This window comes from Cheilinus undulatus, linkage group 19 (genome assembly GCF_018320785.1).
Source record: "Cheilinus undulatus linkage group 19, ASM1832078v1, whole genome shotgun sequence".
Classification (NCBI taxonomy): Eukaryota; Metazoa; Chordata; class Actinopteri; order Labriformes; family Labridae; genus Cheilinus; species Cheilinus undulatus.
Window position 1 is genome coordinate 28,348,943 of NC_054883.1, and position 24,874 is coordinate 28,373,816.

Below are 24,874 nucleotides of genomic sequence, written 5' to 3' on the forward strand. Positions count from 1 at the left end.
AAGTCACAACTGGTTGCAGACTAGCTGATTGTTTTGCCAGCAGTTGGCGCTTGTTGAACGCTCTGATCATGTGTTCTGAGAAAAAAACATTTAATTTGTCATCTGAGAAGCCTTCATATCGGTCGTACTCTGCTTAAAATGAACGATTTGGCAGCTCCTCATTTAGAAAAAGAAACAAATCACTCTGTGTCCCTGTTAAAGCAATTTTATCTCTTTTCCATCAGAGAGATGTCAGGGTGTCTGTGAGAAATGGATTAATGTTGAAAAATGACTGAAAGTAAAATGACTGAAAGTACGTGTGAGTATGTAAAATGTTTTTTTTTTCTGTTGTTTCTTTAACAGGGAATCGCAGGAAAACCTGGTCCCAGAGGACAGAGAGGGCCAACAGTATGTGTATTTTATTCCTTGGTGTCCATTGTTATCTCTTTAAATTTGGGGATTTGATGTCACTACATTTATGTTTTAACTCATCATAGTACTACAAGGCAGCTGGTTAATGTGCTTCTTTCTCTGCAGGGTCCTCGTGGAGCCCGTGGTGCCAGAGGTCCAACAGGAAAACCAGGTCCAAAGGTACACCATTGAGATAAAGCACAATCAGACACAACTGTCACTGGCATTTTACATTGTATTTTCCCTTTCAGCAGGACTTCAGTGTGTTTAAACAAAAGATTTAACATAACCACATATGACAGATTTCTGAGGTTTTTTAACTTAATACATCTGTTTTTGCTCCTGAATTCTACATTTTGACTAATAATGTCTTTTTGTTTTAGGGGACATCAGGGAACGATGGACCTCCAGGCCCGCCAGGCGAGAGAGTAAGTCCACAACATACCAAGGTTAAATACAGCGAAGGGTTAAAGTATTGGATTCACAGCTTTGTTTTATAGCACCTTTCAAGAACAAGTTACAAAGAGGTTTACAGTTAAAATACATGCAAATAAACAGGTAAATAAGATGCAAAAATGTATTAAACATACTAAAATAGTCTAAATGGCTAAAAAAAGCCAGCTGATAAAAACAAAACTGCAAAAACTCAACAGGTAAAGAAAATATAGAACCATAGTAAATGTCTTAGGGTACGTTTTGTTATCTGAACAAGGTTTTTGTTGGGGCAGCACTCACAAAACTGTCCATGTGCTGCTATGTAGGCCAGCTGCGTTCATTAAAGCCTGATCAATACTTCTGCACCGGATCTATGCTGGTGCATACGCCTTAAGTTTGTATTGCTCTGAACCATACAGGAGCCGACGCACATAGCCTCATGTGCACCCCTTCAAAAATGTGATTACATATCTGTGGAAAATGACTGTTAGTCTGTGATTGGTTCAATGGGTAGCATCGGGTGACTGCTAGCCTTTGATGTGTACACATACTGTTTGAACTCCTGTGTGAGGTGAATGGCAGTAGAGGACAACCAAATTCAACCAACTGACTTGACAGAAATAATGTAAGTGTATTTCTTCATCCATGCCTCTCAATGGCCACTGTTTATCTGTATTTGTCAGCTCAGCATAATATGCTTGGTTCTGTTTCCTGCCCACAAAGGTGAAATCTGGACTTGGTGACATAACTTGTGTCGAAATCACACTACCAGCTAGCAACCTTATGTAGTACTCACAATGCTGTTGGCGTCTATGGTGTAGATTGAGTGCAGAAATAGAAAGCAGGCATCAGAGTTTGCCATCTAACTATGCTATTTAAAAAAATCCTTTGTCTCCATCAATTTCAAGAAATGTGATCATACATATCAGTGTTTGATTCTTTTTGCTTGAACCAAAGAGAAATTTTTTTTTTTTTTTTACTTTTGTCCTGGGGGTGGTGATGTTAACAACTTCTATAGTTACTTTACCATAAGAGCCTTCCCGCAAAGCCTCTTTATTTAACTTACATTAGAAACAATATGATATTTTTTACTTTCCTTTCAAAGATATATCTGATGAAGCATTTGAAGCAAAGTCCATTGTAGAAACTCCCCCTAAATCTCCTGTTAGATAATGTTGGACGTGTTTTGCACTTTAGCCAAACTGTCTATCTACACTTACTCAGTACTCAGTACACTTCAATAAAACTGTCAAATTCACTTTTACCAGTCAGAACTATCTGTGTTGTTAAGAACATACATTCAGTCATATGAATCTCACCTCACTTATGACCAAGCTTCTAAATCTGTGCCTCCAAAAATGTAGACCGATACCACAGGTGGACCACAACAAGGCATTCACAATAGATACAAACCATAAGGATAATTTTTAAAATTTTAATCCTGTTTTAAATGATTAGAAAATACTGGATTACATCTTCATGTATTTTTTAAAGTTTCAGAACTTAACGTACAAATGTCCCCACTCAATCATTTATTTTATTCCATTGTACAGAACTGCAGTCACAGTTTAACTGATGTTGAATTAACTTACATGGCTCACCATTAAACATTGTGTCATTCTGCTTAATTCCAAATTATAAGAATTTATCAGTGCCTTCCAAGACATGAGTATTATTAGGGAAGAGTTTTCTGAGTCACAAAGTGAGTTTAAAGAGATGAGTACAAGAAAAGAAGGTGACCTTACAGATGCCTGATTAAAACAACACAAGCGGTAGCGCCTCATTAATTTTGTTATGTGACTCTGCAAACACTTTCCTCTTAGCTTCAATAGTAATGTTGTGGTTGTATGAGGCTTTTGCTGAGCCCCAGAAGACTTTCAGTTTTCATATTGAGCTGCAGCATACAAAGTTTGGGAAGGGCTGCTCTAAATATTAAGAATTTAAGACAACAACTTATACTGCTCATCAAAGTGCTGAAAGTTTGACTGAAAATGTCATAACTGTTCTGTACTTTAAAATCCTCTAAAGACGATGTTTTTATATAAAATTTAGCAAAACAGAGATGCCTTAATCACTCTGAATACAGACTCATTGAGATGGGGTGAACTCTGTCTAAATACATTTAAAGTTAAATTATCAGCCACGTGTTTATATTAGAATTCAGAAGATTAAATCCATATTCTTTGATATTTGATGCATTAATTAAGTTTAATCTCCCTAAATCCCTTGAATTATCCAATAATATAGTGCACATTCACTCTCCAAAACTACAGAGTAACTTTATCTTATCTTTATCTTAACTTGTTTGACTGAAACAAACCTCTTTACAACACTTTTGAAATAATTATAATGATAAGTGTCTTTCACAATTTATCCCTTTTCATTCAACCACTGTGTCTGCAGCTATCATGAGATCACTCATGAGGAAACTAAAATTTCCAGCTTTCATCCAACTGTTTTGGTTGCTACCAGCTTGATTTTTGTTTGGTGCTAAAGGTGATTATTTTATGAAGAGATGGTGGAGCCGAGGAGGAGCAAGGAGTAAGCAAATTGTAATAATAAATGTTATAAGACTACTGCTGACATTGGTTTTACTTTCAGTTGCAATTTACATTAACTGATAATAGTTACGATGACAGTTCAAGCCAACTAAAGCCAACTGTCTATTTGATTCTGAATGGGACCATAATTTACTTAATGAGCATCATCACCATCTGTAATTTCAGAACCAGATGTGACCATATTTGGACAAGAGGGTGGAGCCCTTTTGCCTAAAAATGGTCATAATGTACTAACTGAAAACACGAAGAGCCATCTCCTCAGAGCGTCTTTTACTACAAATAAACACTAAACAGGCCACTTAACATTTCAAATGTTTGTGTCTTGCTAATCATGGGTAGCCCCATCCTGACTCCTCTCCTTCCTCTAGTCTCTTGACTCTAAATGGGACCATGATTTACAAAATGAAATGAGGAAGTCATGAAATTAGAAATTAAGACCATGATCCAAAGGGAAATGATAACTGAGGTAATAGTTGAACTGATTCTGCATAATCAGACTTCTTTGTCGAAACCAGCCGTTCCCAAAATCCAGTATTCTGCAGCCCAATGTGAGCCCTGAAAATTTTCTGAGGCCCACCAAAACCCTTTTGCAATTATAACATGAAAGTGACTCAAATATTTACCTTTTAATTCATCATATCTTATTAAAAAAAAAGGAATTTCAGTGCAAATACTTGCATTTTAGATGTGTTTTGCTGAGTCACAAAGTTCAATTAAGGAACCACTTCAATTAATTTTGTTTTAATCAGGCAAATAATCTGCAAAGTAATTTAAATTTGATTTTCTAATTTTCATCTCGAAGCAAACTCTTCCCAAGTAAAATGAATGTCTCCACTCATAAAGACTTTAAATGAAGCAAATGGCACTGACGTGTAACAGAGTGTCACCAGTTAAACCAAGACCATGTAAACCGTGACACAGATGGATCAGACATCAGACCAAATTAATGATAAAAAGGTGCAACAAGTTAAAACACTCATGTTTTGTTACTTCTGAAACTCAAATGATAACATGTAATGAAGTATTTTATTATCTTCTTTTTATCTATTATTGTTAGTTATCAAAAATAACTCTCTTGTGGCCTTGGCCCACACTTGTCTGAACAATTGAACTGCCCCCTGCTGGACACAAGAGGAATCCAGGTTAAAAGCACCTCTGCTGTGGAAACAGTTTTCCAATACAGAGGATACATCCGCTACAACATTTACCATGTGCATATTAATTGTAAGGTGTAAACATGTGTTTTATTCAAAGGCCTTTTAAATAATCAACATCTTCAATCTGTACAGTAAGAAAACAATATTTCAGTATTCATTATTGTGTTCACCTTATAAATATTAGCTTTAAGATTCAACTGAAAAGAAACACAAATTTGAAATACAACCCCCGGTGACAGGCTCACATAAATGATCACACATAATTTACTGAGCAATGTATTCTCTCTGACTCCATATTTTTTAAGAACTCTCTCCAGATTTCATCTCTCATGTACTAGATCCAAATTTAAGACTAGGCCTGTTTGAACAACTAAAGTATCCCTTTTTTAAAATAAAATTATACTCACTTTAGCGCTCTTTTTGTGTGAAATGATTAATGTGTAGCTTTTTAGAGCAAAATACTCTTTCAAATGACCCAAAAGGGAATTACACTTGACTTATTTTAATGGAAAGAATTCCCTGGAAATATGTTCCACATGAGCTAAAATCTACTGCAGCATCTTTAAGTCAGACCAAACACATTTTTGCTGAAGGATTTTGGCTAAAAATTGGCATTACTGTTAAAATTTTAAAAATGTCTCTATCTTATGTGTTATCATGCAGAATTGTTGTAGTTAATGTTTTCTCTAATTTTTATTTCACTCCACATTTAGTCATCGCCTTTTGTAAGAAAAGTTCTACAAAGATAAGATTTGTCTCTAAGTGCTTTATATGCAGTCTCGTATCTTTCTTCTTTGCACATTTCCAATAAATCCATCTGTCTGTCTGCTTCAGGGGCCTCAAGGACCTCAGGGACCAGTGGGCTTCCCTGGACCAAAGGGCCCCCCTGTGAGTATATCTTCTCTGTGGACACTTGACATCTTAATATCCTGTAAACTGTGCAGTATTGCTGTTTGGTTTGCAGGTATTCAGTGTTTACTCTCTCTTCCCTTTCTCTTCCTGGTGTCTCAGTAGAAAATTAGCCGTGTTTGCAAACATTATAAGTCAGAATTGATTCAATTGGAGGAGTTCATGGGGTGCAGTTATACACAGAGATATCCCTAATTCTGTGCAGGGATCATTAGTCTAACTGTTAGTGAAGCAGAGCCCATTTTCTCTCTCTGCACTCCAGGCAGGAGACAAGTGATAATTTCCACCTATCGATTCAGCTCAGATTCATCGCTGGCTCTCTGCCCTCACACACTGACGCTGTTCATTTTGCCAGAGACACACAACCTGTTATTTTTCTATTAGCATTCAAGTCATCTAACTATGCTATCGCCTGTCAGGGAATTATTTTAGTCCATTTTATCGCAGTTACAGAGCATGTGCGTAACACTGCAGTCATAAAATCCCCTCTTTTAAGATATCACTGCAGAATAAAGCTCATAGTTAAAGCTCATGTGAATGTGATGATTATGAATATTTTAGTCATCCACTGAGTACGTGGGATTATTCTTTCTTTACAGGGGCCTCCAGGAAAGGATGGACTGCCTGGACACCCTGGTCAGCGTGGAGAGACAGTGAGTTCATGAGATGCTTCATCAGCAACTTTCACTACACCTTTCTTTTCTTATTGTCCTGGTTTTACTCACTCAAACATCCTCCAGAGTCCAGCACATTATTTTTTTTTCATCATATCTGCTTCTGCTTTTCTTTTCAACTTTGCTTCCAAGCAATTGTTTTCTTTCATTTCTCCAAACCCGTGCACTTGTTAAGGCATTGTTTCCTGGAACGATCCAAGCATACAGCTCAGTTTCATTTCAACAACATGACTGCATCTCTTCTGAACACCTAAATCTAAGTTACAATGAGTTCTATAAAAACAGAAGACTATGGGACTTACAGAGGTGTCTAAATGCTTTGTTCTTAACTGAATATTCTGCATTGAAAGAGTTTCATTTTTAACAGACTTTTAAGCAGCAATTTAGATAAAGAAACGTGAAAAAAGACAAACATGTATTATGGATATACAAATCTGAATTTCTTTTATATAAAACAAATTGGCCTGCTTCCAAGTCACAGTTTATATGTCTGAATCTAACACCAAACTGGAAACTCAATTACGTATTGAAAAAAAAAAAAAAAAAAATCTCTTTAACACTAAAGTTTTATGTCCTTAAATCATGCTAGTGTCTAAGAAGAAGGCATGTTAACATTTCATTATCTGTAAAATCACTGCCTTCTTGTTCAAATTGTCAACAAGCTCTTATTCCTAGTTCACTTTATTATTATTATTATTATTATTATTATTATTATTATTATTTCAGACACATATAAAAGCACACAATATTGGAAGACAAAACCACAATGCAATGGCGTGGATTAAATTGCTGCAAGAAATCAAATAATTATAGTTTACCCGTACAATGTTCAATAAATGTGAGACACACATATAAATACAAAAAAAAATACACAGTACAATATAAAAGTTTGTGTGATGGTGAGAGTGAGCTGCTTGTATGAAAACCACAATTAAAAGACTTTAAAAGTAATACAAAGTTATAAATCATTCACATTTTTAAAACCCCAATTCTGAGAAAGTTGGGGCGCTGTGTAAATGTGAATAAAAACAGAATGCAATGTTTTTCAAATCTTGAAACTCATATTTTATTCATAATATAACATAAACAAAATACCAATACTTGTTGAAACTGAGACATTTTAGCGTAATAGAAAAAAAAACATTGGCCCATTTTGAATTTGATGGTAGCAACACATCTCAAAAAAGTTGGGATGGGGAAACAGACAGCTGGAAAAGTAAGCGGTACTAATGAAAAAAATTTCCTCAACATAAAACTGTAAAGACTTTGAATAGCCCCCTGTCATCCAAAGATTCTGAGAGTCCAGAGAAATATCATGAGGTCTCTGGTAGCACTGAATTAAAAACAGGCAAGATTCTGTTCTGGAAATCACTACATGGACTCAGGAACACTTTCAGAAATCATTGTCTCTCAGCACAGTTCGCTATGCCATCTGCAAATACAGGTTAAAGCTGTATAATGCAAAGAAGAAGACATGTTGACTCACAATCCAGAAATGCTGCCATCCTCTGGGCCAAAGCTCATTTAAAATGGACTTAGGCAAAATGGAAAACTGTTCTGTGGTCAGATAAGTCAAAATTTGGAATTCTTTTTGGAAAACACTGACGCCAATTCCTGCGGACTAAAGAGGAGAGGGATCATCCAATGTGTTATCAGTGCACAATTCAAAAGCCTTCATCTCTGATGGTACGGTGTTGCATTAGTACCTATGGTGGGGCAACTTACACCTCTGGAAAGGCTCTATCAATGCTGAAAAGTATATAGAGGTTTTAGAGCAACATATGCTTCCATCCAGACAACGTTTCTTTTAGGGAAGACCTTGCATATTTCAGTAAGACAATTCTAAATCACATACCACATCCATAACAATATCATGGCTTTGCAATAAAAGAGTCTGGGTGCTGAACCTGGCCTGCCTGTAGTCTAGATCTTTCACCAATAGAAAACATTTGGCACAAAAACAATTGGAAAGAAGACCTAGGACTGTTGAGCAGCAAGAATCCTACACCAGACAAGAATGGGATAACATCCCTCTCCCAAAACTCCAGCAACTTTTCTCCTCACTTCCCAGATGTTTACAGACTGTTTTTAAAGAAGAGGAGATGCTACGCAATGGAAAACATCCCTGTCCCTACTTTTTTGAGATGTGTTGCGGCCACCAAATTCAAGAAAAACAAATCTCTTTTCTGAAATGGTAAAATGTGTCCGTTTCAACATTCAAATTTTGTTTATGTTCTATTTGAACAAAAACATTTGTTTATGATGTTTGAAAAAAAAATGCATGCTGTTTTTATTTACATTTCACACAGCACCTCAACTTTTTAGAATTGGGGTTGTAGGTTTTCATCTGTGCATGTAGGTTACACCCTGGACTAGTCTGTAGTCAATCACAGAGCTGACATAAAGAGAGAGATAACTAGGAACACTTACAAGCATGTTTTTAGTTAGAGAGGAGGCCGAAGTACCCAGAGAAAAAACACAAACATGCTTACTCCACACAGAAAGGTCCTGTCTGCAGACTCAGACAGATTTGAACCAGTAATCTGTGAGGTGATGGTGTTAACCACTGCATCTCTGTGCAGCCCTCCGGGTCTAACCAGCTGTTTTGAATAGTGGTTGGAATCAGTCAAAATTGAATGATTTAAAAGCAGAGCAACATCAAATTGCCTCTCCTTTACAAGCAAATCTAACCCTCTCTATCAGTGAGCTGCACGGCAATTGAATCTCCTCCTCCTCTTCAACTTATCTCTGCTGCTCTTTTATGCAGCAGATTACAATCAGTGATTTAACATCTCCGTGGTGCGCCAAAAGGGCAGACATATCTCCTAGAGCGAAAAACTCTTAAAACAAAGCCCCTGTGATTGTTGACCTAGCCTGTCTGCTTATTTGTACTGATACATGTGCACACATGCTTCATTCTGGCTGTATATATCTGCTTTGCTCAGACTCCAAGCCATTGCAGTGGACCTAAGGTTAATGCAGATTTATCCCTTCTGGTGTGGTTTTTACTTTGTTGTAACTGCAAATATTTACAAAACCCTGTGTTCAGTATGTTGCCTGACTGCAGTGAGGTGTCCTTGTCTTACCTTCTTGAAATAACTGAAGAATCACACCTTAGGTGTAGCTAAAGCAGCAGACATAAATTGTGTTGCAGCAGCATACACATTGTTTTGTTTCTCCAATCCTAATGAGATATATGTGCACTAAATCTGGACTCAAGATGCATCCAAGCAATGATGCATGGGTGCTGCATCCCAGCGGACCAAAGATTTATCTGACAATCAAAAAACAAAGCAATGTTTGACTCCCTCACATCTTTTCAATCCCCAGCTCATGATCTGATTCCTCTACACTTGGTATGCATCGGTGCACGTTGGTTTGACGAGGCTCAGAGGGCAATAAATTCCACTAAAAGCTTGACAGATCATCGCCTGTATCGTTAAAGCTTCTCTTCCCGCCTGCCTCGTTCCTTTAGATAACGTAACACACCTCACAAGTGTGACTCTGCCTCTGCTGCTTTTGGAGGGACAGCCACAGTCTTCATTAAGGTGTTTATGGCTGCAGATTTATGAGCTGATGAACAGGCTGCACAAGCATCCAATATGAGAATAGATCAGAGCTATAAAGATGCTCAGAGCTGAATACAGGGGTTGCATTTCAGGAAGTGCAAATAAAAATTTGAGCGGGTGTGTCAGAGAGTCAGGGCTGAAGCTCTAACAGTATGGCCGCAGGGGTTTTATAGAATAATACATCAAAACAAATCACAACACATAGTGATCAATATGCCTGGAGTCACAAGCCAAACAGAAACAGCTTTGCCTGAGTTTATATTTGATTCTTTAGGACTGCATCCAAGTCAGAGTTGGTCAGTCATATCAAATATGGCTTTTGAATAAGAAGAATATTTCTTTTTCAACCAAAGTCTTTTCATATTTTTAGAGTTTTTTTTTTTTTTTTTTTTTTTTGTATGAGCCAACTGTTGACATGACATTAAGACATTTCAAATTGACTTTAAGTGTTTCAACTCAGTGTCACTTTCTTACTCCATCTTTAAGACTGAGGAAGAAAACTAAGCCCCCGAATGTCAGGATCTTGAAAGAGAAACAAGCTGAGCTAATATTAGCAGCAGCTTGGCTGGCAGTCCTCAAAGCCCTGCCAGATATTGTATGGAGATTTCTAACATGAAATAGTTGAACTGTTTTAGATCACTTGGTCCTTTTGTATTGAAGAGGAGATCTCTGAGGGGGTGGCTCTTAGTTAAAACCCTTTAACAATGAAATCTGAAGAGCCCTAACCTAGAAGACTGAGAATCAGGTAACAGCCAGTTCAATGATAAGCTACTTTATTCTGTATTCTACTGATCTTTATGTACTGGGCCTGTTTATTGTTTTTTGCTCCCCCTCTTTTGAATCCTAAGGAGCAGCAACCTTAACCATGCTGAGCCTCAGTTAACAGCTCAGCTTGCAGTCTGAGCAGCATCACAGAAACTTTCATCTTTAACTTCAAGCTGCTTTGCTCAGTGCTAGAACTGTTTATCAACATTGGGGCCATTAGTTTTGTTCTTGTTCCCATTTAAACCCCATGAATATTGACAAAGTCCACAATTTAAAAGGTTGAGCTTTAGTTAGCGGTAGCTTAACCTTCACCCTATAGCCTTGTTCCCATAAAGGGGGCCGGTTTGATTCAGTACGGTTTGGTATGGTTTGGTATGCTAAACCTAAAAATAGTTTGCGTTTCCACTGAAAACCATACCCTCACTCGGTAGGCAGACTGTGAAAGCTTTGCATGTGACATCACATGCAGCGTGAGTCTGCTGGTCCAGCTGTTGAGTTACAGAAAGGATGAGTGACAGAAATCAGTGGGAATAAGCGTTAAACAGCTTTATTTCAGCTGAAATAACTACATCTTAATGATTTTAACCACTGTCAGTACCGCTCCTAAGCTGATGGAATACGTGTACAGAAACATTTTGTGTTGTAACTGTACATTAATACAGAAGGATGCTGAAAAGTGGGACGGTACGGGTCGCTTTTTTGGGACCCTTCCCAACTTTGTCTCTATGGAAACGCAAAAAATTGCATGCCGTTCTGCACTGAACTGAGCCAGACCGCTTGGTAGAAATGACCTATATGTAAACCAAAACCTTTTTTAAAACACTGATTTCTATTAAGAAAAAGCTTTACTCTGAGTTTTACTCTATTTTAACCTGGTCTGTCAGTTTTTGAAGACGGAATGTCTTTGCAATTCAGCTCCTGAACCCAAAAAAGTACAAGACTGCAGCTCGTAGCCTTTTATAACAATCGCTGTGCACCAAAGACCCTCTGAGAAACACCAGCGCTATTCTTTTAGTGTTTTTACCTGTTTCAGTCACCAGGTCTGTTTGTTTGTTAGAGAAGAACAGATTTCAGTGTATGATGGATGGTTGAAAACTTCACCATGCCCACCAAGGGGACTTTTTGACACTCAGTTTGTAAAGTTCAAAACCTGACATGTTGTAACTCCAGCATCACTAAAAAAAACCCACATTTTTGCAGACATCGAATAGACGGTTCAGTCAGGGTCTGTTCTGCTGGGGATTCAAGCCACAGCTTTCTTTGGCAGTCCAAGATAGCATGACTGTAGGATACTTGTGGCAAACTAAGGGAGTTGTAGTACATGGATAGTCAGTGTATAAACAGCACTTGAAACTTTATTAATGGAGTATTGCTGTGTTTTTAGATAAACATATGTAAAAACAGAGGGATTGCAAATATCTAATTTTTCCTCTTCACCCTTTTCTTTCAAAAAACTAAACTCTCGTCTAAACATCACAATCTGTTAATATATGGGAGTATAGAGTAATGCAATGAAAATCTAAGCCTGCAAAATTGGATTGTTCCTCTCCTGGCAGACTAAACTTCATCTGATTTGTGCTGCGCGTTGGACTCAGTGCTTCAGATGTTTTGAGCTCATCCTGTTCTGCTGATCTGCTTAAGCATGTCCACAGGGGGAAGATGAAATGCAAATCAACCCCACGCTTAATTTTAACTTGTGCAAAAAGTTTTCTACATCTAATTGGTCCAAACTCCTCCAGAGAAAAGTGTGTTAACTCCTAAAGGACGATTCAAGTCTCTACTTTCTTATTTTTATTTATTTAAAGTGGTCTTAAATCCATTATGCTTCAAAAAAACTTTTTAATTGTTTGATTTTGTAGCTGAAACAAGTTCAAAAGGGATAAAGCTCCTTTTTTATTTTAGACTTAAGTTGAGAAGGATTTATAAATTTAGTGTTGTGTCAGGGCTATTCGCTTATGAAGTTTTAATAGCTTTTGGGTTAGCTTATTAAGCAGTCTACAGAGTAAGAGAAATATTGTTATTTATTTACAAGGAACTCAGATAACTTTATCAAAAAAAAAAAAAAAAAAAAAAACAGCAGCCACTGTTCCATTAGCTCAGCTTTGTCTTGTAAACTGTCAGGTTATTTAATGACTATTTCTCACAGAGTTACTAAACTTTTTAAATTTGGTTCCTTGGCTCTGTCAACTCTGTTAAATAAGCAGGGCACATTGTGATGGTCAAATCTTGTTGGTTGAAATTTTCTCTCCCAAAAATTGCTAGAATTCATGTCAGAAACCATTGACTTGTAGGGTGAATAATACAGTCACATCAGATGAGAGCTGCAGAATTTGACTCGGTCAAAAAAAGAGATGCAATATCTGCAAGCGTGTCACTCCTTAAATTCTGCATGAAAGAAATGATCTATGAATAGTAATGGAGCCAGAGTTAGTAACAGAGTTCTGCTGCAGCATTATACTTTACAGACACAAGTAGTGCAACTGAAATCATGTTATCAACAATGCTTTTTATATGATTTTTTTTTTTAAATCTGTGTGCTACAGGTTATCCAGATATCCAAATCTATTATACATGTGTAGATGTTGATCACAAAAACTTCTTAATCCTAACTTAAAATGTAAGATCATAATAACTTTATTACTAGAGATATGTAAATAAACTATATTAAACTGTTTTATTAAACTGCATTAAGTCATAAGTCATTGTATTACCTCATTTGTATTTTCAATGGTAAAATGACATCAAATGATGATAATAGAAATCCATCAAGAAAAGCAAGTTAAACCTGTAAACTTACTCAGCACAACAAAATCTCTTCTCTTTTTCTTTTTCTTGTGGTCTTTATCTGAGAAATTTTCTGTTTTTCTCCTGCTTTCTCACACATCGCGTTGAGATACTTTTTCTTTCCTGTTATTTATCAACCAGCATTGTGGAGTCTAAATATTCTAACTCTCCTTTAATCACTGCTGTATCAAAAGCACACCAAGTGAAAAATCTCCTGTTCATTTACTCAGACAAATTCACTTTTGTGTTTTTGTAAAGGTCCAGAAATACTGTCTGTGTTTTTAACTGTTGTTAAAACCATCTCAAGAAATCTCTCCAATCTCTTTCAGGGTTTCCAAGGCAAAACTGGTCCACCAGGACCAGGAGGTGTAGTTGGGCCCCAGGTAAGAGAACGGTTTTGTTGATGAACATATTAAACTAATTATTACAGATTACTTATTTGAATGTGACACCTTGAGGGCTTGTTGTTTGGGAAGGGTAGAGAAAGTGAAATTTGTTATGACCCATTTTAACAGCTATTTAAGACTTTAATCAGATCACTGATGTATAACACTTTAAGGCAACACAACTATCAGTATTATTGTACAATACATTCCTTAGTAATTCACCTCTTGTATGGAATATAATACTCCATGTATAGAAATCACACATTAAAATAAAAAATGCAAGATATAATGTAGATTTGATCTGTAACAGCACTTCTTTTTGTCATTTTGATCAATAAAACAGAAGTCAAAGGTTTAATGCACATCAGTACATTTAAATGAGATGTCTGTTTTTATATTTTTTACATTTTTAACGATGCTTTTTTGAACTGGTAATTATACCAAAATTGTATTACATCCTAGGGACCAACTGGAGAGACAGGACCTGTTGGTGAAAGAGGACACCCTGGGCCCCCTGGTCCACCCGGAGAGCAGGGTCTTCCTGGCGCAGCTGGCAAAGAGGGAGCAAAGGTGTGTGTCCCCTGGAAACACTTTTTAAAAATGTATTTGGGGTATTCAGGTGTTACAGTTGCTCTCATAAAGAATTTAAGTATGCAGAAAGAGATACAATAGAAGTTTAAAAAAAAAGAAAATCTTGAAAGGATATGAAATATACTCAGGGTCGGCAAATATACAAAACAAGATAAAGTAAACCAAGAGAAGTTTTTATAATATTATATTTTATTTTTAATTTAACTATTTATTTTAACCTGGCGTATGCTCATTGAGATAGGAAAAAAATATACACAAGGGTGATTTTGCCAAGACACAAGAAGTTCTAAACATATAACAAACAACAGACCATAAAAAATTTAAATCAAATCAAGCAAGAAATCAACAGCATTCAGCAGTCAAACGTGTGGAAATACCAGTCCAATTATTCTTAAATCTGGTTTTCAGTCTTCTATACCAATACAGTGCTCAAGTTTAAGATAAACATGTAGCTCAGACCATGGGGACGGAGCAATAACTCTCAAAGGTCTTTTACAAAAGACAGAGTTTGAGGAATTTGCTGAATCCATTTGAACAAAGCTGACATCTACTAGCAGTTTTTTGACTCAGTAGAGAGCATAGATAAATAGGCAGTTCATGTAAAGTGGCCCCAGAAATAAAGATATACCTGTGTTCCATCCTTGTGTGATATAAAGACTGACTATCTTTCTCATAAAAGACACAACGATAGGTGTGGAAACTCAAACCACAGACAGATCAGAAGGCGGCATGACACACAGTCCAACCTTTTAAATGAAGATGAGGTAGCTGTATTTAATTATAGATTTTAATGTTGCTCGAGCAAGATTTTTCCTTGCAATGAAAGAAGAACAATATTTGTTTCAACAGAAAAAACTCAATTTCACCCTCAGATTATTAGACTATCAATATGTTGATCAAAAGACAGGTTTTCTTCTAGCAATAAAACATTTTGATTGTTGAGTTTTGGATAGTAACGGCATTAAGACTAAAGGAAGAAGGAAGTTTGAGGTGTGAAAAGTATTCCACTTTAACAACTGCTTATTTGCTTTTCTTTAGAAGTATCGTATCATCTGTGCTGGATTAGAGATATACATAATAATCTGTTCAACAGCTGGTCTATGAGCTGCATGAGAGTTACACCGTAGAGAGGAAAGCAGGAGGTTTATGGAGAGATCAGCAAAAAAAAAGGTGCAAATGGAACTCAGGCAGTTGCAATTACCCTACATGATTTGATTTTGCACATCAAGCCAGCTGCATTCACAAGCAGTTTGCTTCTGGAGGGCATGCAAAGCTCAATACACTCCTGGATGGCTTAAATAAAAACTGTGAGGAAGCAGAAAAAAATCTATAGCAGTGAATTCACTCTCAGAGTTGGAGACAGTGGGTGAGATCTGGGAGCTAAATTCCCTCCTCTGCACCCCGCCTGGCCGCCAATCGAGCGCCCATTAGGAGCAGACAGCAGCCATTTTGGAGAAGTATGTGCTGCTCCAAACCCCCCCCCCCCCCCCCCCCGACTGCGAGCAGTTCTCAGCCTCCCTTCTACCTCACCCCCTCCATATCTCCTGCCTTCATTTTCTCCCCTTCTTTCCCCATCGCACAGTTTAATCAAGTCTGTCCACTAACTCCAGACCCTCCGCCACTCACATCCCCACTTTCCCCTTTCTCCCCCCTCCTCATTCCTCCTGTCCTCTGTCCGGGCCTGTGCATCAGTATGCAGGGACACTTTTTGGAGGTCTTGGCAGCACAGCCCAAATCCTCTTACTCCTCTCAAGCCCACTCCTCTGTGCCCCCCTGTTTGCAGATAAAGTCATGTCGCCAATACACAAGTAAGAGAGCAGAGCCAAGAGTAACTTTTTCTGCAGCCAAATGTCCTTGTTTTACAGCTGTGGGGGAAAAAAATCAACCAGGAGGTGAATGAAGCAGCTCTGAAAGTCTTGGCACAGCTCTTTTCTAGCAGATAATACACAAAAAGGATACAAACAAATTTTTCTCTGCACATTTTGAGGCCAAAAGCCATCTGCCCTTCTGTGTTTAGGCTTATCTAGCACCATGATTTTTTAAAAATCCCAGCTATGAATCTTTGGAAAGTGCACTGTTATTTATTCCTGTAACATTCTTTGAATAATACTGCGTAGAACATCAAATCTTTGTTTTTAAGTGTTTATATGATTTGATTAGAGCTGAGGATTATGTATTGACTGTGTGGCGACACTGCTAATGAATCCACAGAAACAAACAACCTTCAGGGCTAATTGCAGCTAATGACCCATTAAGATGAATGCCAGCTTAAAAACAAGTACTTTTCTGCTCTTGGTGGGATGTGCAAAGCCATTAGTAACTTCTATATTTACATGTCAGATACTTTTCGATCCGTACACACTTTCAGAGGTTTAGAGCTTTCTGGGAACTAGTAAAGAACTTAATTAGAAAATATAACTGCAGAAACATACCTGAGTGTAGTCGTTTCACCAGAGGGCACAGAGGAGGAGGTGAAGCAGTTTTTGAGAAGTTCGACCATCTCTGCAGTTATGTCTGAGTGCAGTGCAGCTGTTAAATTTGAGATTTAGTTGTCATGTGCTCTGAATCTCCAAACTGACGTAGACACCAGGCCAGCACAAATTCAACACTTCATGGTTGCAGCAGAAGCTATGCTGTTGGCAGCTCACTTTAAGAGTTAAAGAAAAAAAATAAATAAAAAGCTGTAAGTTTGTTGATGCAAAGACTGCAACTGTAATTGTTAGCTTAACCAGTAAAATGTCAGTTGAACCGTGGCTACTGCAGTTATGACTGAAAACAAAGGGCCCTGAAGGCCCTTTTCAGTTGGGGAAATGACTTTTAGGAGTAATCATTACTTGTACATTCATGTTGGGTTAACTTGACTGTGGAAACTTTACTGCAGGTAAAAATTCAGATAAAACTCAAAACAACATGTTAAAGTACTTTTAATAAAGCTACATTTTCTCTGTCCACTGCAATTTTCCCTTTTTTCTATCCCTTTGCTTTACTGTAATCCTGACCATTAATGCCACCCAATGTGATCTATACGTGGGACTATAAGAGAGAATAAGTAAGGAATGAACCGGGAAATCCTCTTCCATTATGTTCAGTGTACCATCCACTGTACATTGTAGTTGCTCCCTAGAGGCAAGACTTCCCTGACTGAGTCAGCAACTTCACTCATGGTGCAAAGTGTCTAATGCCCAAAGGCATTCTGGGAAAACTCTGTGGAGTAATGGATGATTGTCAAATAACTTGAGTACAATGACAAAACACACTTAGAATGATCAAGCTCTGATTACTTAAAACTAAAAATCTGTTCAATCAAATCAGAAAAATAGAACTAAAATAGCTGTTTGGATTTTTAAGTTAACACAAATCATTTTGTTCGACCACCTGTAGTTAGCATACTAATTTTGCTTGTTCATGACAACAGGGATTAAAAAAGCTCTGAAATGCCTTGTATCTATTTAAAGCTTTCTAAAAAAGCTAGGTAACAAAATAAGATCTCTAACTGTATGTCAGGATATCTTCAGCGTTATGCAGGCTGTTAGCAGCCTCCTTACCACATTGGATGTTTTATGCTGAGAAAATTTAATTCTGGGTTCATGATTAAAAGCTGTTAAGGAATGAATGATTTTGATTATTGATTATATCCATGATCAGGTGATTAACTTTACTTTGGTCCTGTTTATTGAAATCATTGAATCAACTTGATTCTGAGATGTATTTTAAAGATTACCAATTCTAAATTACCAGAGCTCTGAATTGGACAACATGTCATATATGTCTCACAGTTGTTTTTATTAAGCTTTTAATGTTTGATATGATGCCATTTGGCGATATATTTTGAGTACAAAATCGTTCATTTTTGCAACCTTGATGTTAATATTATTAACACTGTCACTGTAGTCATTTAGCAATGTAGTTTTTATTTTTCATTTTTTTGTTATTTCTAAAGAATCAGCATCATTGTTTAAGTGTTGTTTTGTTTGACCAGTTTACAACATTTTCTCCCATTAATCCAGTCTTATTCCAGCCCTTTGCTGGGATCAGGATCCTCCAGATGTTTAGAATCAATTTTATCACAATATACTCAACAATTAAATCATCAACCCATCTAATCTAATATAACATGTTTTATACAACTGATCCAATCTGATTTCATTTTCCAGATCAGATTGCCCTTGAGCAACTGGCCCCTTGGGATCAACTCAAAATCTGTGAATTTTATTGTGAATTTTACCGTGCTTTTTTTTGTTTTGTTTTGTTTTGTTTTTCAGATAAGGATGATTTAAGTTTGAAAAACAGGAAGTGATGTACCTTTTAAAAACAGAATATCTGTTTATAATGATGTTCAGCACTAAACATTTTTGTTACATTTTACAAGGAATCACTCAACTGTTGAAAGGTTTTCTTAAATAGAATATTTTAACAAGACTTTATTATCACTTTAACTTTTATGATGAAATCATGATATGATCCAAACAGAATCTAACACAACAACATTGGTTTATGTTTACAGGGAGACCCCGGACCACAAGGAACCTCTGGTAAGGATGGCCCTCCTGGCCTGCGAGGCTTCCCTGGAGAACGAGGTCTACCTGGAGCCACGGTAAGAGCACCTGCACCCATTCATCACTTGCCCTCCCTGCATGTGTCTGTTAGTAGAAAGTGACAGAACTTTGCTCTAGAACAAATGAGCCGGCGTCTATCGGCAGCTTTTCACTTCATTAGAGACACAGGCCCTGAATTCACTCCCACCAATCAATCGGTTGTGAGGAAATCTAAAGTGACGTCTTACAAATGAACAGGCGTGCTTCTGCATCGCCGCTCTGCCACTCACACCACTCACACCACTGTTTTAACTGCCGCAATGCATCATGGGCCTCTATTAGGGAACCAGGGGATTGTTGGTTAGAGGTTCATTTACAAGAAGTTTAACTCAAGGACCTGATGACGTGTTTTTCATATTTCAGCAGTTTTTAGGAGGGCAGAGAGTTATTTGTTTTTCACTGTATGTATTATTTACTCAATAAATAATTAAGTGAGAAATGTTAGCGATTAGCCTGCGGTGGCTGTGAGCGGATACACTGCAGGGAGAGGAAGCGTTGTGCTGTCTGCTTCCTCAAGGTCAGTGAGACTCTGCAGGCAGGCCGGCAGCTCGGCAGATTGTTTTCTGCTGCTGTAATTTACTTCAGCACACAGCCGGAGCCAGCAGAGACTCATTACCCACACTGCCATGTGCTCTTTGTAGCCCACTAGGGAGCTGCACACTCACACAAACTCACACATTTAAGGCATTGACAAACACAAGAAAGCAGAGCTGCATGTGACATATTATACACAGCCCTGTGTGTGTAAATCGAAGCTGCGCAGGGTTGCATTCACAGAATGAAAACTGTATACGCCCACACAGCCAAGTGTACTGACGACTTATATTTCTATATATGTGCAAATCAATTGGTCCGGTCTCCAGCTGCAGCAGCCACAGGAGAACATTTATACCAGGAATGAGATCTTGGAGTTGTGGAAGTTACAAGAGTGAGGTTGCTGGATTTCTGTTCCCACTTTCTGTATTTCTGTCCTTCGATTCCCGTTGGTAGTCGACCACCATGTTAAAAATGTCAAAGATTTTTCTTGAGCAGTGCTCTGAGGTTAAACGCACTTAAAACACATTTCTACTACAGAGCAATCTAGCAATCTATAAAGGGGTTAGATTAAACTTACCGGCTCATTGAAATTTGCTATGAGACATAGCAAACTCTGGGTCTCGCTTACCAACTTATAAGTAATTTTTTCTCAAAGTTTTCAACAAAGCTGCAACATTCAACAGAGTTTTTTTCTGAAAGAATTAGGGATGCACAATACTGGATTTTTCACCATTATCTGATATGCTGATATTTACCAAGTATTTTTAGCTGATACCGATATCGATACTTTATGGTTTTGATAATTTTTTTTTTTTTACATAAAACAGCTGATATAGGCAGATTTGTAAAGCCAAAATATATGCTGTAAATATCAGCAGAAATGTTTCTAGCTGCCAATACCAATATTTTCCCCTTTTAAGCTAATATCTCCTGATACCAATAACATACCAATGATATCGTACCTACCTAACAAGATATCTTCTGAGCTGAGAAAAAATACCGTATGTAACTTTCGTTCTAATTGAACAGTATTTGATTTAAACAAAAAAAAAATGTATATTATTAAAGGGCTGTCCAAAAATTAATCATTTTTATAGCAATAAATCTCATGATTTCTGTAGTTAATTGCTATTAATCAACACCCTTTTTAATTGCATTCTAAAATTCCACCATTTTGCATTTAAATCTGTTTTTGTGTCATTTTGGATTTTCTACTCTTTAAAACTAATGGTAATTGACTTCCTGTTTGTATACAAACCTGCTTTTACAGGTTAAAGATTTTAACATGAACTTTGACGCAGAAAAATGAACTAGTAATACACTGAAAGAAAATATGTGAACAGTAGAAATAAAAAGTGTTTGATAACACAAGGTTCAGATGACTTTCAACTTGTCCACTGAGCTGCCTATGACTTGTTAAAGTGAAATGAGACATTAAGGAGCAGTGGTGGACCTATTTTACATCACTGTTGTTGCAGGGAGATGTTGGCGTGGCTTAACCAATGTTTGTTGAAGACAAAAATAAAGCATGTGATTAACCGTGATTAAAAATATAAATGCTTATTGTGGATTATAGTTAATTGTGATCAGTGCGATTAATTTTGGCAGCCCCTAAAAATTACAAATAAAAACTAAGCACTAAGCTAATAAGTTTTATGTAAATTTGTGTTGAAAATAAAACTTATTCATAATAATGAAGACCTATCTTCACACATATAGTGTAATGATAAACGTCTGGTACTGACGCCACATTATTTGCCAGTGGGCCAATGTCTTTCCACAGGGCCCACATCGGCGGATACCAATGATACTGATGCACTGGGGTGTGGTAGATCTGCTGCCCCCATTTTTCATAAGATGGTGGTTGAAGCAAAGAGATCTTTGAACATTGTTTCCTGAACTCTGAAGCTCTTTCTCTTTGTTTTGGCCCATTTTTAAGTCATATCTTTAACACACTGACCTTGTAGCTTTTACTATGCTGCATAGCATAAGTGTTATATTGGGATGGATGTTAAAGAGTGTTGAAGAATGCATCCACCAGAAGGTGAGGGTTAGACTTCTCCTTTGCTTCTGTCCAACTGACATTCAGTTCCTGTCTGATCTCTGCCCTGCTGAGCATAAACATCTTTAATGATTTTATTTATACTTTGTACTTTTGACCTTCAAGAAAATGTGTTTTGCTTTTGATTTTTTCAGAGTAATTTCGACTGCCCAACACTTTGATCTGTAGGTTGAAAATGTTCTGTAATTGAGGTTTCACTAACTCTTTCAACTAAGATCTCATATTTTCCTCTTCCCCTCAGGGTCCACCAGGTCTGAAGGGAGGAGAGGGGCCCCAAGGTCCACCTGGTCCTGTTGTAAGTATCATGTTTTCTGAATAACCATAGGGGAGTTCATTTAGAAGTTTCTGATGATATTTTCTAATCTGATTGGTGGTATTTATTTTTGTGGAATTCCCATTATTTCTGGCTTTCAGATATCAATGCCCAGACTTCCTTTTCTGTGGGCTGGTTACAGTTTAACATCCTACAAGTAAACTGAGGCACGAGAGTAGCGATGAAGTTGAGGGATGGTGCTTATGGCTGATTTTTGTAAACACAAATGCCTTTGTAAATGCAGAGAGATTAAAACAGATAAACCTTAATCACACAATGGCCCTAAGTGGAATACAGCTACAACAAGGAGAAAGGAAAGCCTGCACACTTTTCACAAATCATTTATATGTTTCAACACATTAATAAAGCTTTATGAAGCTGATTTTTCAAAACACAATGTACAAAGGCAGTCTTTCATACTGCTGCACCTTCATTGTCAATCACAATGTTGTGCCTGTGAATTCTTCCTTTTACACCACATACAAAGAGAAGAAGACCCAAATCTTGTCTTTGATTTTATATTTTTTGCACACTCACATGTATGCATGCTGCAGACTGTAGGACCAGACTTTGAATTATGCTTAGAGACTTTTCTGAATCTAAAGTTGGCTCTAAAACCAACAATGTTCATGATGTGGGACTGTTTAGCCTTACACTGTGGTTTCATTTCTCACTTTGAAAAAGTGATCAGCTAATACAACCAGAAGTTAGAAACCTAAGGGTTTTTCCTGATTCAAATTTGGGCAGAGGTGGTACCATTCTGATCAATTCTATTCCAGGGAGAAGAATTTTTACAGATGATTTATTTTTAACAAAAATACGACTGCACTTTGAGAGAAAAATTAAGAAACTGAATCTATAAAAAAAAAAGTTTTTTTCTTTGTTCAGTTTGTGCTCATTTAGTACTTAAACAGAGACGCACCAACTCTATTCAACTGACCAATTCTGATTTCAGACTGTTTCCTGGTCTGACCTCCTGATAAAGATTCAGTTTTGTCCTTAAAATACTGTTATTAATATCAAAAATCTTTAACCTTTCTTTAATGGATGTTCATAATAAAACACTGACCGTCTGTCAACTTTTCATTGTTCAGGGGTCAATGAGAGCTGCAGGTGGAAGTATTTTTATATGCAGGAAAATCCCTGTAGTGATTTGATTCACCATTATTTCTTGCATGATCAGCATTTATTTGGAGTAGAATAAAATAAATTTCATTTCAAATTGTGATGCTTCGATTTTAGCTTACAACATGAACAGTTATCAAATAACAAATAAGCATCTAATATATCTAATATATTAGATTGATTATGGAGGTTGTCACTATACATCAAATGCATAGATATCACTTTTACCCAGAGAAATGAACTTAATTTGATGTATTTTAGCTGAGCTCATTACAAAATAACCTACCATGGGGAGCTCATGGTGCAGACCAGCAACAACCGCAGGGTTTAATGTGTAAGTCTGGGAGCCTCAGAGGAGACAACAGAGGGTGTTCATGTTACACAAAGTACCAGTACCAGTGGAAACTTGGAAAACACTTTATAAGGAGTATCAACCACAAAATGGCCAACACGACTCATTAGCACTGCTACAAGTGCTACACAAGACTGGAACATAACACAATAATTTATTTTATAAGTTAACACATAAAGAGTTTCAAAAAAAAGAAAATTAACTTGCATACATTATTTATTTAGATGTGGTTGCAAACTCGTTTTTGTCATCTCTTCTGCAATCAAGACACACTAAAGTCAGTCAGGAATATCATTTCACTGTCTATGATTTGACATCACAGATTTTTTTATTTTCCGAATAGAGATAGTCTTGATTTTTTTTTTAAATCTCTCTCGTCCATGTGAATGTTGTCATAATGCCAGAATTTAAATTTCAGTATGATTCTTAAAAAGGAAAAGATGTCCCCACAACAACAAAAATAGAAGTCCTAGACACCCAATGTTGTGATCTTTCAGGTAACAGAAATGTGATGCAAACAACTATACAGTATGAATTGCACAGATAGTTTTAAATTTTTTGATCTGATCCCCTGCGTTATGAAACAGGTGTAGTTTATTAAAGCCTTGGTAATTTTCAGTGTTATCAGTTTTATCGTAACAGAGATTTTATCATTTAAAATGATCAAAAAGCATCAAAAATGATGACAATCTGGTTCTTGGTAACATGAATTAAAGTGTATGAAAGTGCACAGGTAGTGAAATTAGCCCTACACAGATAATTGCAAATGCAGTGTGTCAGTTTGCATTACCCCTTATAGATAAACAGGCCCCTGACACTCGACAGGACCCTCTTCTATTCAGAAACACCTTTTCAGCCACCACCTCCTCTGGCGGCAGATAATATTGTGCTTTTAAGGAGCAGCTTGCTCTCAAAGTCCACTTGTTAGTGTGAGATGTTGTTTTCTCCAGTAAAAGCTCTCTCTGTGTGAAGGTGTTTATCTGCTCAAAGTGCACCCTGCTTTGTAAATGTCTTAATGGCTGCTCCTATTGTTCGGCACACTCAGGTTATACTTACAGGCAAAAATAAGCAAGTGATGAATCAACAAAACGTAGCCTCTAGTTTATTTTTCTCTCATAATTTTTCTCTATTTTGCTTTTTCTCAGGGTTCTCCTGGTGAGAGAGGTTCTGCTGGCCCAGCTGGTCCAATCGGTCTGTCAGGTCGACCTGGTCCACAGGGTCCCCCTGGTCCTGCTGGAGAGAAAGGAGCACCTGTACGTGTTACATCCTGCAGCAGTGGACATAAAATCTTTGTGTTTCTGAAATATTTTGTGCTTTTGATCCTCAGTTGTACCTTTTTAATCTAATTTAAAGAATTTGTTTTTCAGGGTGAGAAAGGACCTCAGGGTCCAGCTGGTCGTGATGGGGTACAGGGTCCTGTGGGTCTGCCTGGGCCTGCTGGACCTCAAGGTCCACCTGGAGAGGATGGTGACAAGGTCAGTCAGACTCTGCCCCTCTTCTCCTGTTGGCCTGGTTAGGACTTGTTCTCCTATCTCTGTCCGCGGAACAGTTTGGGCCAGAACCAATCAGTCATTATCCTCATGTTCACATTCAGACCATCTGCAACAGAAAAAGACTGTTTCCTTCTATTTTCTGTTCCCTAGTCTTCTTTATAAGAATGAAGTATAAC

The 24,874-nt window shown here is 37.3% G+C and overlaps 1 protein-coding gene across 1 annotated transcript in view; it reads left to right on the forward strand.

The window, feature by feature from the left end:
* Positions 1 to 24,874, forward strand: part of col11a1a (collagen, type XI, alpha 1a) — a 137,767-nt gene that overhangs the window by 72,963 nt on the left and 39,930 nt on the right. The window contains exons 33-43 of the mRNA XM_041813670.1: positions 343 to 387; positions 517 to 570; positions 774 to 818; positions 5,378 to 5,431; positions 6,052 to 6,105; positions 13,574 to 13,627; positions 14,093 to 14,200; positions 18,726 to 18,815; positions 21,657 to 21,710; positions 24,351 to 24,458; positions 24,573 to 24,680. Of these exons, the coding sequence (XP_041669604.1) occupies positions 343 to 387; positions 517 to 570; positions 774 to 818; positions 5,378 to 5,431; positions 6,052 to 6,105; positions 13,574 to 13,627; positions 14,093 to 14,200; positions 18,726 to 18,815; positions 21,657 to 21,710; positions 24,351 to 24,458; positions 24,573 to 24,680 (774 nt within the window). The remainder of the gene's footprint in view (positions 1 to 342; positions 388 to 516; positions 571 to 773; positions 819 to 5,377; positions 5,432 to 6,051; positions 6,106 to 13,573; positions 13,628 to 14,092; positions 14,201 to 18,725; positions 18,816 to 21,656; positions 21,711 to 24,350; positions 24,459 to 24,572; positions 24,681 to 24,874) is intronic.